Below are 13,924 nucleotides of genomic sequence, written 5' to 3'. Positions count from 1 at the left end.
TCGGGCTCTCTCCATCTTTCAAAACGGAATATATGTAAACATTGTACAAGCATTAGCTCAATTATTTTAAATGTTTATGTGACTTGACAATTAAATAATCTAAACTAAATGGCATTTAATGTTTTAAAAAAGATAGTTTTGATCTTCCACATGCTCATGTAACGCACATATATTATTTCTATGAAATAACATATTTCTACACCATTTGATGGCATAACACTCATGATTTTGTATTAGGTCAATTACTACAATCAAAAAGTATGCATGACCACATTGGCACCACACAATCACTTTGCAATTTTTGTCATTGTGGTTGGGCAACGGTTCCTTCGTTATTATTATACACATGTCGCTATAAAGATGATCCTTTGATATAAATATGGCATCATAGAGTAGTCGCCATGCTTTGGTTGTAGGATTATATGCTAGAACTCTTATACATGCTCCTATGGAGATAAATTTTCACATCTATATACAACAATACAAGGGATTGAAGGTGCTCTTGGACATGCATTGTCTTTCTTTTCTCATTCAAAAGTCTATCATAAGGCTATCTATGTGATAGTTTGTGCTCGTTTTAGACTCTTATATATAGTAATTCAAATTTTAAATACTATGAAATAGTTAGGTATGCCAATTGGCAAAGCAAATGTTGAACAACAATGCTAGAGACTTGTTAGTAGTGAAAGTAGGGCAACTTGACCCCAACAAGTAACAACTATGCCAAATAAACCTTTGTTGAAGCTATCATGGCTGACGTCCAAGACCATATCATCATTGAGGTGGCAATGGTGGATATATCTTCATGGGATGCAATAGAGTGAGAAACTTAATAAATAGAAGTTGGGATGCTGCTTGGAAGGACTAGTGTGAGAAGCTAGCAAGTTGAGATTGTAGAAGAGAAAGGTAGTGGATGAGTTGGTTCCACCGATGGTTGCAACATATTACCAAGTTGGTACAATGCATCCATAGTGCACCAAACATTTACACACTAAAAATCATATATACTGACTACCCAAGCAAAGTCAACAACAATCTCTTGCAGGGATCACCAATGTGAACTACCAAGGACCAAGAAGACAACCATCAAATCCAACTAGACAAAGAATGAAAAAGTAGTGGTCATTTACAAACTAGAGCTTTCCAACTTAGGATTCACAATAGTAACAACTCCTGTTTGTCATTAGACACACATTGAAAAGAAGAAAGGTGAGAAGATGATCTAGAGTAGTAGTAGCCCGTGCCATTACAATCCCTTTCATAAAGAGGCAACAAGTTCCAAATACTTTATCAAATTGTGGAAGAAAATAAGCTATTGTCCCTGATTGGGTGACCCTTTGATGAAAGAAAAAGACAAGGGAAAGAAGATGGAGGATAAATCTCAACCAACCAAGCGGATCCATTGAGGTATTTGATGAAGAAATTCATCAAGTGAGTTGGTTGAAACCTCAACTCTTATGAGTCTGAAACCAAGTAATGAAAGAAGATTGTGCTTAAACTAACAAAGGCAATGCTAAATAAGTCATGCTTAGACATAATCAAATGCTTATTATCCCTAAACAGCTTTTATGATATGCTAGCACAACAAATAAGTCACGGTTTGACATAATAAAATGCTTCGAATGTCTAGAGAGCTTGTATGACACAACATGCTCTCTTAGATAGCGTGTCATAAATGAAGAGAATGCTAATGCATTCAAGGCTATGTCCAATAGTTGGAAGGAATACAAGCATACCTTACAAGCAATAATAGATGGACTTAAAGATAGCCTACCAAAGAATGTGGCTAAAGCAATATTGTCTTGTACCTCATTTAAAACCAACATCAATCCTACTGACAAGAAAGAGATCTAGGAGCTAGAATAGAGTGCACAAAAATCCATATTCCATTCTTAGAAACATGATATGAGCTTAAAGCTTCATTTGAGCATTAAGAATTCCAACTCACAACCAATAGTAAAGATCATAAAGTCATAACGATATTTGAGTATGACTTGACATATATAACTCCTACTTTCCTTAGAGTGATACCACTATTAAGAAGTATGAACTAAATATAAATGGAATAATCATCTGGTAGGTCTATATGACTAGCCAAATAAAGCGGATTATCACTAATACGCGTGAGTGGATCTCCCTTGACTTGCGGAGATTTTTCCCTCTAGAGGTCGACTCACTTTCTTCCTCGGTTGTCTAGCTATATCAAGAGGATAATTCATTTCAAAGGGTCCCTTTCTAGTGTTAGGATTATTCATTCGACCCTCCCCTTTATATAGATTGGTATTAGAAATTTTTATAGATTGGTATAAGGAATATATATTGGTATTAGAAATTTTTACAGATTGGTATTAGGATTATTTTGGCATCATGTAACAAAGATCTAGCATTCAATCAAGAGCAATCACTTTGTAACCAATCAAGACCGAGATCAAACTAGCACCACACTTGGTTCAAAGAGAGTGAGAGACAAGGGGGAGTTGAGCATGGACCCCTTTGCCTCACCATAATCTAACACGAAACCCTTAAAACAATACTAATAGAGTTCGAAGGCTTGACTCTATTAAAAAGTATCGAACATATCCAAGCTACTCGCTTGTAGGATAGTCGTCGCATCATCATCGAGACAACTATCCACGCACTTTTACCATTACACAAGGTTCACTGAATATCATTTAAGCACAACACAAACGCAACTAAAAACAATCCTTTTCAACTATTACTTGAGGAATATCCCATCATTGGATATACCAACCCCTTCTTGACTTCTTCACCCTTACTCTTTTCTAGAATCAAGTTTGATCCCCATACACTATGCTCCTCAAGGATTTCTTCTCTTACCATAGGCTAGCCACCATAGCAAGGAACCTTCCTCTAATAGATAATCTCAACATTTTAGGTGCAAATCTTCACACTTTAGGTTATAATAATGAGATAATAACTCCATTTGGGTACCAAAGCCAACCTTGGCAAGACTTCGATGGAGAGTACAATGCTAGGAAATTTCTTTTTGATTTACATATTCCAAATACATAATAGCCGTCTTCAATCGCATCCATGAATAGCCACACATTCCAAACGCATACTAACTATCTTCAATCACATCCATGAATAGCCACATCAAAGCACAAGGATTTCTACCAAATAGTTGTTTAATTTTTAGCAATCCTCTTATTTGTACAATCATTTTCAAGTTAATAACATTGCATCTCCAACCTTGCCTCTTCCTCTTTTGGGTCATGCTACATTGATATCTTTAGCTAACCATGAGAAGAATATCCATGCCAAGAGGATCTTGTAATTGTAAGAATTCAAGGGCTTCATTGTGTCTATCCCAAAGGATGCATGCACAACTCGTAGCTTTGATGAGCCCCCCATGAGGTTGCTATAGTAGGAGCATAAAGCACCTTACCCAATGTTCTAGCATTCAAAAAAGCTTCATCCACCATCCATGGTAGCAAGTCTACAAACTCCACCCAAGCCAAACATTCATGGTTGAGTACACCTTTGGGGGAGGAGGATGACCGTGGCAAGGCATAAACCAAATTAACCCTAAAGCCTTTTGTCAATGCCAATAACCAATCCCTCTCAACTCTAGAGCCCAATTTATAGCAAGTAAAAAGCCCCTACACACAAACTTTAACTGGTACCAGATTCAACTACCTTGGTATGTGAGGTCGAACCACCTACAAAACTCCTTGATGCAGCATATCTTATGCCTAACTCTATCGTTTCACAAAGCCACAACAGCTTTTTGTACCTACTGTTCTGAGTGATGTCATCAATGTGCATATCCACCATTCACTCTCTTTCCCTACAATGTCAGCATGCATTCAGGCCTGCCATGTGGTGCTTTAAATGGGCCTAAAATCGCAAACACCATGTCAAACCACGTTTCATTTCTGCATACTTACTACTTAACATTGACATATGTTAGGCTACCAATGTGCCCTTGGCTTTAGCTGCAACCAAAAACACTCGAAACAGCCTTTGCCTACATGAAGACGAACCATAAATGATCACTTCCCTTGTGTTCTTGCTAGCCAAAGTTAGAGAAACGTCATAGGTTACATTACTAGAAAACAGTTTTAACACCTGTCTTTACAAGACCCCACCATCAGCCTCAAGACCCCACCATCTGCCTAACTCACCAAAGCTAATGAACAATTCAGCTTAAGTACTTTTGCGTTACACAATAACTTGCAACATCAATGCAGCCCCTCTAGTGGTTGCATAATCCACATTCGCCAAAATTTGCAGGATGCTGAGAAGGCTTGATCTTAATCCTGACTGCCAAATTTTAATCATACAATAAGTACATGCATCTATTCAACCAGTTTATCACCACACTTCCCATGACACTTGTTTGATCGTGCCTCTAGCATTATGCACATGCACAGAGAACTATTAGGAGGCAATGGAAATATCCTATTGGTTGAAAAACCGCTAGAAACTGCTGATATCAGCAATGTATTGCATCGGAACATTGTTTAACCAAAGGAAATCACACCACATGATCTCTTCAACAAAATCCTATACCCCCACAATTTCATCGGGGAAGTAGCTTAAAAAAAGGCACATCATCATTTTCCTGCAACAATTACCTGCGATTTTTTTCCTTAACAATGATCTGTATGTGAGTGAGAGAGAGAGTGAGAGTGAGAGGGGGGGGGCGGACTCCAAAACAGCATGTAAAAGATGTGGCACTAAAGAACCCAAACCTCACATTCAGGCTGAGTTGTGAAATTAATACAAATCATCTATAATAAGCTACACGACACTACTAACTGCTCTGGCTAGATTTTAAGCAAAAGCTCCGTGGGTACAGAAGTCAGCACCCTTCAGTGTTTATTGAACAGAATCCCAACAGTGAACATCTGAATTTTAAAAACTCCTTTCCAAAACTTGTGCATGCCCTGATTTTCAAGGACATGCTAACTCCTCACTGAAACCATGACTTTGATAAGTCGAACTAAGTTACAAAACTTTTCACTCTAAACTCTGCGGCCCCTCCTTACAGGAGCAGAGTCTTCATCATCTGATTCAACATCACCATACTGCCAAATATTTGCCCTGCTCTTTTTGGCCTTTTCCTGGAACTCCATTAGCCTCTCCAACTCTGCCTGTTTCTCTTTAGAGTCCCACTTGTTCCTCCTCTCTGTCCGAGCAAAGCCAGCCTACAGGAAGAATTTTCAGTTCATGAGATCCCTTTTAAATTAGTCGCCTATCAGGGTTAGCAATATCATGTCATTGTCTATCTACATTTATTTATCTACTTACACTTGTTATATAATAACATTTTTTAAAAGAAGTTTTCCCTGAGATTTAAGAAGCAGAATTTAGCCATTAACTATTCACAGACACTAAAAGGTCCACTAGGGTATTCTGGCAAATCTGAATCGAGCTTTTTTTGGAGCCTGGTCTTTGAATGCTGTAGTTCCTTTAGATAGTCCCTGATACTTGTTATGTTGGAGACTGCATGTTTCTCCCATGGAAGCCATGCATATAAAAGATGCACGAACAGAAATGATACTTAAGCTGTTACTCTACATATGATTTTTCAATCTATCCTTCATTTGAACAATTATCCATAATGACAGAAAATGGTCAAAGATGCTAACCTGCAAACAAACAGAATCTGCACAAAACATTCTAGGAAAAACAGGTAACAGCTTACCTCAAGCATAGCAGCATTCACAGACTTGGATGGCTCCGCCTCATAAAGAGTTACACTAAACTTAGTGCCCGTCCCTTGGCCTTTTACTTTTCCACCAGAAGTGTCTTTCTCAACTACAGCAGCCATGAAACTCTTATCTCCAATAGTTGAACCGAGATATTCAGCTGCCTCTTGTCCATGGTCTTCTTCCAGCTCAGGTACTTTGATATAAGCAAGGCTACACAGTAAAGCAAGCCCTGGGGTGCCAGAGATAGATGGATCTAAAGGCCTTAATTTAGAAAATGAAACCAGTTCCTGGTTCCCATAATCTATGTAAAAGACTTCATAGTCCTTTCCTGACTGTCGTGGCAAATTTACAACCTGCAAAATAAAATTTTCAGAACCTTACAAACAGACACAAATCGTAATGTGTAGCCTTGCTTTTTGCAGGAAGCAAACGAGTAAAAATAAAGAGAGAGAGACAGGGAGAGAGGGTTTGGGAATCATAAAAATGAGAAATTCAGCCACAGTCCACCATTGATGCAAGATTGTTTGCAGAAGTATGAATTTTTATAGAACAAGGATGACTCACCATTGCCCGATTCCAGGAACCATCCACTGAAAACTGTGCCATAATAACATCACCCTTTTTCGGTTGGAAATTCACTGGTGCAGACGAGTTTTCGTTCACTCTTAAAGCTTCCAACTGCATTTGGATACTCGAGGCACGTGAATCACTTGCTGACTGAGCATAAAACTTACCACCTCCAAGTACTTCTGTCACGCGTACCTGCAAGTGAACAACCTTTTGTAAGATATAGATATCAATGGATGGACCGACAGTCTACCATCAAAGGGAGAACAACAACGACCAAAGACTTCACTGCATTTAACCAACTACAAGACACAGCCACAACAACCAAACAGCTGCAAACAGGTACAAGTGAGCTACAGAAAATCAGATGAGTCACGATTTCGAGAAAACACGTATATGACCCCTTTCTCCTTCCTTGTGGGCCTGTGGCCTAGGCTTGATTCCTACTTTCAGCACACTTACAAAACAAATGGCAACAAAACTGTAACAAGCTAAAATAACAGATATACACTGCTGTTGAGTTGAGTGTCCACTCTATAAGACTGAAATTAGAGCCTTTTTTTTACCACTAAAGCGCTAGCATCAAACACATTAAGGTCACATAACTCGTGAGGAAAACATAGAAAATTACCTTGAGAACTTCCTGCTTAGATTTGTTAGCATCAGACAAACTAGCAGTATCTGCTTCTTCTTGTCCTTCAACATAGTTTTCCCATACCTGAGAAACAAAAGCTCTCAGTAAAAATCACTCCATCAATACTGTCAAATTGGAAAATGCAATAAACTGGATACCTTCATCAGCCGTTTTTTAGCACTTTGCTCAGCCTGAACCAATAAGTGACCTTCTGTTGTTCTATCAGCTGAAAACAGAGGATGAAGCTTTGCTAGCCCAGCCTCGAGAAGAGAGATAGCCACATTTGTTTTGGACTCCCATAAGGTGCCCAGAAATGTGCCCGTTCTGTCAACCGTCTCTACCTCAATCTGCCACAATGATAGCACATGTCAATTCCATCACTGGAACAAATCAAACTGCCTTAGTATCTTAAATTTATTCGCTAAAGTTGCCTTCCCTCCACAATCAAATAATGCACCTAACTGTAGCAGTTGCAACAAAAGGCTAAATTCTTTTGAAGTCTTACCAAGCACTTTGCCATGCATCACCATCCAAAATCCACTTATAGCAGGAAAATCAACACTAAAGCCGGTAAATCTATCTGATGGCAACAGATAAAGTGGGAAAAATGCAAGCACCGTCACGCATAGAAATAAAAATTTGTATTCTAGGGGACCTGCCCATTAAGTCAAAACATGAGTGGGCACTACTGAAAGAGTATACATAGGTAATCTTCGTATAGTGATTTGAGTTCCATAAAAAGTAAATGAGTGTTGTGAGGACCCAAGACTGATGCTTATTGATATGGTCAAAAGGCTGGGAAGCTAGTCCAACACTACCACTTAATACAGCTGGCAAGAGGTAGTACTTGTGTTGTTTCAGACCAGTTAGACTTCACTGTTTGCACATTTACATTCTGATCTGTGTCCACTATGCAAATGCATGCACAGCCTCTTATAGCTCCAGGATACTTTCCATAAAAAGTGGGAACATCATGAGCTCCCAAGGGCTGTGCTTATTGATACGGTCAAAAGGCTGTCAGGCTATACCAACACTACCACTTAATATACCGGTCGGGTTGCAAACAAGAGGTAGCAATTGTGTTGTTTCAGACTAGTTAGACTTCAATGTTTACACATTTACATTCTAATCTGCGCTCATTACAGACACACACATGCAAATGCATGCACGGCCTCTTATAACTAAAGAATACTTTGGGGATAAGAAAGATCAAGATATGGGGACCCTTTTACCTCTACATCCCTCTGTAGTATTTTGCGCCTCATAAAAGCTATCGCATCATCTGCATATGGTTCCCCACGGCCCGGGCATCTTACCCCAGACAAAGAGAATGCAATGGCACAAGTTTCTTTTGGTACAAACAGCTTGTAACGGTGCCCACTAAGCACATACTCCACTACGGCAGAAAGCCTCTTTGCTCTCTGAAGGAAGGGTAAAAACTGCTTGGCTTTCTGTATCACAGCCTGAGCTTTCTGGTTTGCATTATGATCCCCTGGCCCAGAAGTCTGTAATAAACAGAAGCCTAAAATTAGATCTTCAATTGTACTGGCCACAGAGTTCACAAAATGGGGGTGTGTATGCACAAAATCACCAAGAAGGTGTCCACTGAACTGACTTAAACAAGATAATAATCTTCAGTCAATATACCAAGGGAAGATGAGTACAGTTGAAGAAAAGCTTACTGGAAGAGTTAAATCGTTCGTGTGCATCACTGGAGGTTCTCTGGCTGAGTGTACTCCTTTCTTTCCCTTCGTAGCCCTTGATTCAGCTGCAAGTAAGGCATCATAGTAATTAGACCGGTCCTCAAAATCACGGTGCCTAACAACCGTGGCAAGTCCTCTTGCTACCACCATTTCTGCAACATTGATGCCATCCGGCTGTCCTTGAACAGGAATACTAGGAGCTATATCATCAGAGTCCCCCTTGACTGAGGATGCCAAAAATACAGTCCCAAAGTCCATCACTCGTGATTCAGCTGCAACCGGATTAGTGCTTGGTACAAGCCCATCTGCTGCAGTTACTTTGCGAGAATACTCCATTGCTACATTAACCTGCACATAAACTTGTAACAAGCATTAGCATGCCACCTCACCAGCAAGTACAATGTGGCAACTGCACAAGTGATAGCAATTTTGATGGACAAGACATCAAGCTTTGATAAAGCTTCATTAAGAGCATTTTGCTGAGGAAAAAAGATCAAGCTTAAGTAGATCTTCATTGAGTGCATTGCTGTTTCCTACATATTATGCGTGACACCTGAGTAGTAAAAGTAACATGGAAGTCAAAATGTATTGCTTAGTGAGCACAGACACTAGTAAGACCATTGCCCAACCCTGCGACATCTTCCTAATCTTGCTTCGAAGTGTAAATTCAAACTTCTAATCTCTCAGCAAAGCGTAAAACTGCTTGGATAGTGGATTGAAGCACATAGGAAGAAACCCTACAATGCCTGCAACCTCCAGAACAAATACTACATCAAAGCTTAAGGAAAAAAATAGTAGAAAGGTAAAGCCTTCTGACCTCCTGTCCTATGAGACGATTTCGTAAAAATTCCTTCGCCTCTCTGGCATAGGGAGCAGGTTTCATCTGAAACTTTGGATTTCCCATTTTGGGAGCACGTATACTTGACAAGTTCACTCTGCGCTCAGCTGCAGGACTGCCAAAAGGAGCGGCATCATCCGCAACCACAATACAGTCTCCACTAACAACCTCAATGACCTGCGAGTTGAACCATTACAATCAACCACTTGACAAGTAAGACATCTGCCAAACTAGATTGATCCCAGAGCCTACCTTTCCTTTAAAATTGTCATCACGAATAGCAGTAGAGTTAGAAGGAGGTGGCACATAATTTGTCCATAGCCGCAACCTTTCTTTCTTTGCCAGCAACTCAGTAGACTTTAACCGCCGTCTTGCTTCTTCTTCAAGTAATTTGGCACTCCATTCAACAACTTTTGCCAACCCCTGATGCAATTAACAAAGTGCAACACTGTTACATCTCATGTGCATCAATGTACACAAAAACAAGTGCAATGTTTAAATACGAGTCCTGCAAGAAAAAATAGACATAAACATATTCAAGCTCTATACTGGTAATATGTAAAGTTAACAATAGCAGTATCCTGACAGAACTCACATTCTTAAGCAACTCCGGACCAAGATCTACTGCAACATCACCACTGGTATAGTGAACTGAACAAATCAAGTTGTTGAACTTATCAACACCCTCTAAAACAATCCGCACCTGCAGTGGAGGTGCAGAATGAAAAATTACAACAAACCAAATGAATCACTGAACATGTGAAATAACCAAAACAAACTGCAACATTTCTGTCCATAACCAGCTTCTCCTTACATCTCTGTGCAGAACTCGAACTTCAGTGAAGTGTTTTGCTTCCCTTGCATAAGGATCTGGCGGAACCTCCACACTGGCTGCAGCAGCTGTAGAAGCAGCCAACCTTTGTGCTGACGTGAGTTCCGCAGATTCTGACTCACCATTTGTAAGTTTCGCGGCAGCTTCATTAGAAGCCTGAGTTTCTGTATTTAGACTTCGCCTTCCCATAGATGGAGCCTGCAGCATTGCACAAACAATACCATACACTTAGAAAAGGTCAAGATCCACCTCTTTCACACAAAACTTGGAAAGACAGTATGCTGACTCACCTGAATTCCTGCCACAAAAACTTGCACAAATTGGAAGTCTGGAAGCAAGTACACCCGGACTGTGCTTCCATCTCTGACCTGCTCTACAATTGCAGGCAATGCTTTCCCCTTGCTTGAATTGAGCAGACTCATTGCGTCAAAGTTTGCTGAATCTTCAAGAGCAGAAGGTGGAAGATCCCGTATGGAAGCCTCTGCTGCACCAGGTGACTGCACCAAAGTATCATAAAAAGTCACCAATTAGGATCAAAGATGTCTAAGCTGCTGATAAAACTGTTGAGTGTAGCCAGCTCACCTTATCCCATATTCCAACCCCTTTCTGCTTTGCCTGTTCCTCTGCACGTTCCAAATCCGCCAAATAAGGGCTAGCCTCACTGTTCTGGCTTAATTGAGGGCGAACCTGAGTATTAACAGAAAAACCCACACAAAGCTCAGCAACAAAACAGGTCCCCCACATAGGTTCAGTTCACATTTGGCAAACTTCTTCTCGTTGCAAAACTGAAGGCAAGAAAATAGTTACGAGACCTACAATTGCAACTAAGAAACATGAGTAAAGTACTTGCCTTTGCCCAACCTTCACTGACGACTTCAACTGCCAGGTTCACTTGATCCATATACACAGACCCAAATTCTCTGTTGATTGATGGCACAACGTAATCAACCTTGAAGGTCACTTCCTGTGCAATCCAAACTTGGTGCATTAGTACCAGTAAAAAGCCTTCAAATATTCCAAGAAATAAGCTTTCAAAAGCTTCAGAACTTGAAGGGTTTGTGAAAGTGGTAAACATCAGGAGTAGTAAACTGGTCCATCTCCACACCTTTCCAATACACTTTTTCCTAAGAAACTCGCGACTTTCCCATGCAAATGGTTCATCTCTACCACCACGTCGAGCCTGTGTATCAAAAATCAGTATCAGCATGACATGACACAACGCTGCTAATGCATACTTGAAATCAAACATCATGCACATGCACTTGGCCCAGAGTCAGCCCACTCTCATCGTGAGAGAGTCCTAGGAGCTTTTGACCACCTCATCCGAAGATACCCAGATTCAAACTACCTTTGATGCCAGGAAGTGAATTTACACTATGCAAAGCTTAGAAACCTGACTTAGGAACATGCACCAAATAAATAACAAATAGAGGACAGGCTTAATTCGTGTGATCTCCTGGGTTAAAAATGTGCGTTTCTGCCCCCCTGTAGCGAAGGTCTTTATACCATGTGAAGCGTTCTCCTTTGTGCTAAACTGTTAACGGTTATGTATGCCAAATCTGCATACAACCCGATCTGTAGAAAGCTCTTTTCTTGTCAAAACTTTAATGGCACATCCCTACAAGGCTCAGATAAAAGACCCTTCGTTAAGACACAACCAAAATAATTCAGATCTCCCCAATCTGGCACTTTTGCCTGCATCGAGTCACGTGTGTATCTTCTCATCCTGTGAACTGTCAAGTGATGCACCTATAAAAGAATACAAACTCCCTGAAATGATGAAAAATCTATCGCTTCAGAAGGTGCACAGCTTGATAAATCGAGCGTGCAGCTGCAAAAGCCAAGATTTTTGGCCAGTGTGATGATGATTACATTGTTCTATATGTACCGTCAATCAACTTAGCTAGAACCACAGGGATGATCGATGGAGCAATGCATAGAGAGAGAGAGAGAGAGAAAGAACATACCAATTTAGGGGCGATCAGAGAAGACAAGGTTATGGTCTTCTCAGGGGGGGGGCCGCCCTGGACGTTGCCCATGATCAGCAGAGAGTCTCCCGAAGGTACGCCCTTGACAATGCCTCTGAGCCATTGAGTCGCCATGCCTGAGGCTGGAGCTGCTGATGATGATGGTGATGAGAGAGAGAGAGAGAGAGGGAAAGAGAGAAACTCTGAAACAGAGGAGGATGAAAGGAACAGAGGAGCAAGCAAAAACGCAGTAAGGCAAAAGCAAAGTACCCACAGAGAACACACAAGAAAGAGATGAAAAATAGAACGAACCAAGCAGATCAAGCCAAGATCTGCGTGCGAAGGGGCAGAACACAGACACAGACAGAAAGAGAGAGAGCTACCCTGGGGCCTTCCCACGCAAGAGGAAGAGGGAGAGAATGTCCCCGGTTGGTATAGTCACAGAGGGGGAAGAGAAAGGGGTGAAAGGAAAGCCCGGATTGGTATAAGTATTAAACAGAAACTCTATGTCCAGATTAGAGGTCGGCTGCCACATCGGATTGATGGACTCATTACTACTTTGGGGCGGACTAGATGCCTTAGTCTGGTCTTCTTAACCTGGTAATACACAGCATTTATTTATGGCGTATTTTAGTTAGGCCTCGCGTTTGTTAGCCGAACGCACGTGCCTGACCCCGGCACGCGCAAGGCTCAAGCCGGCCCGTCCCGCAGTCAACCCCACAGTCCACTGCTACCCCCCCCTAAAAATATTTTTTCCTTTCGCACCCCCCCGGCCCCCGCCTTATTTTTCCTTTCACGTTCTTCTCTCTTTTTCGTTTAAATAATGCGTAAATGTTTTACATCCACTACATCACTATATTTTATCTAACTTTCTTAAGAGCCTTAAAAGCTGCTGTAGGGTAAAAGGGGCCAGCGATGGAACACTTAACTTTTTGGAGCCCGGGGTAAAACATTGGGCCAGCTGACCTAATAGCCATGTGTGCCACATCACGCCCATCCATAGAAAACGTGAGAGTAGAGACTATTGGATTTGACCTCAAATTCTTTTTAAATTTATTATTTTAAAGTATATCTATGCTATATTTTCAAGGGCATAGTAAAAGGCGTTCCTTCCCCTTCCATGTATTGCAATTCCCCCGATTAAGGAATGGGCTATATATAGCCAGTCAAAACTCACTATTGCATGGCTCTTGATCCATGCTCCTCCAATTGTGGAACATTGCATGTCTAGGATCTCTCTCTCTCTCTCTCTCTCTCTCTCTCTCTCTCTCTCTCTCTCTCTCTCTCTCTCTCTCTCTCAAGCTACATGACTATTGATGTTTCATGTTGCCACTCCATTGGTGTTCTTCGTGTGCTTCAACACTACTACCTGTGATTCAAGAATGATTCAGGTGGCTCCTCTAGTATCATTCAGTTGTATCTTTGTTGTGCTAGGTTCCTCTAGACTTTGCATTGTTGCCTCCAACCTTCACACCTTCTCCTTTGTCGCATTGGTGTTGTGATTCCTTGAGAAATCAAAGTTGGTGCCTTTATGGCTCAAAGCACAATCATTGGGAGGCTTGCAAAATCTGTTATACAGCTAGTGATTGCAAACGTCAATAAGGAGAGTAATTTACTGAACTAATCAAATGCAATCCTTCATGCACTTGATACCAATATCTCTGCTCTTATGGGTGGTACAACCTTTCTTGCTTTGTAGTCG

The 13,924-nt window shown here is 40.9% G+C and overlaps 1 protein-coding gene across 1 annotated transcript; it reads right to left on the bottom strand.

Annotated features, from left to right (window-relative positions):
• Positions 1 to 4,698: 4,698 nt before the first annotated feature.
• On the bottom strand, positions 4,699 to 12,696 carry LOC148035550 (ribonuclease TUDOR 1-like). The gene is made up of 16 exons (XM_087677509.1): positions 12,223 to 12,696; positions 11,361 to 11,435; positions 11,106 to 11,219; positions 10,838 to 10,942; positions 10,546 to 10,752; positions 10,238 to 10,453; positions 10,019 to 10,126; positions 9,676 to 9,846; positions 9,403 to 9,600; positions 8,565 to 8,933; positions 8,115 to 8,387; positions 7,041 to 7,229; positions 6,880 to 6,966; positions 6,246 to 6,443; positions 5,675 to 6,034; positions 4,699 to 5,174 (listed from the first exon to the last, which is right to left on the bottom strand). The coding sequence occupies exons 1-16, from the start codon at positions 12,355 to 12,357 to the stop codon at positions 4,992 to 4,994; spliced, it is 2,988 nt and encodes a 995-aa protein (XP_087533635.1). The 5' UTR covers positions 12,358 to 12,696; the 3' UTR covers positions 4,699 to 4,991.
• Between the last annotated feature and the right edge of the window lie 1,228 nt (positions 12,697 to 13,924).

Source organism: Lygodium microphyllum, chromosome 5, assembly GCF_053477565.2.
Source record: "Lygodium microphyllum isolate KBCC chromosome 5, Lygodium_microphyllum_v1.1.10, whole genome shotgun sequence".
In the NCBI taxonomy this organism is placed as follows: Eukaryota; Viridiplantae; Streptophyta; class Polypodiopsida; order Schizaeales; family Lygodiaceae; genus Lygodium; species Lygodium microphyllum.
The sequence above is the reverse complement of the archived record's forward strand: the minus strand, read 5'-3'. Positions and strand labels throughout refer to the sequence as shown.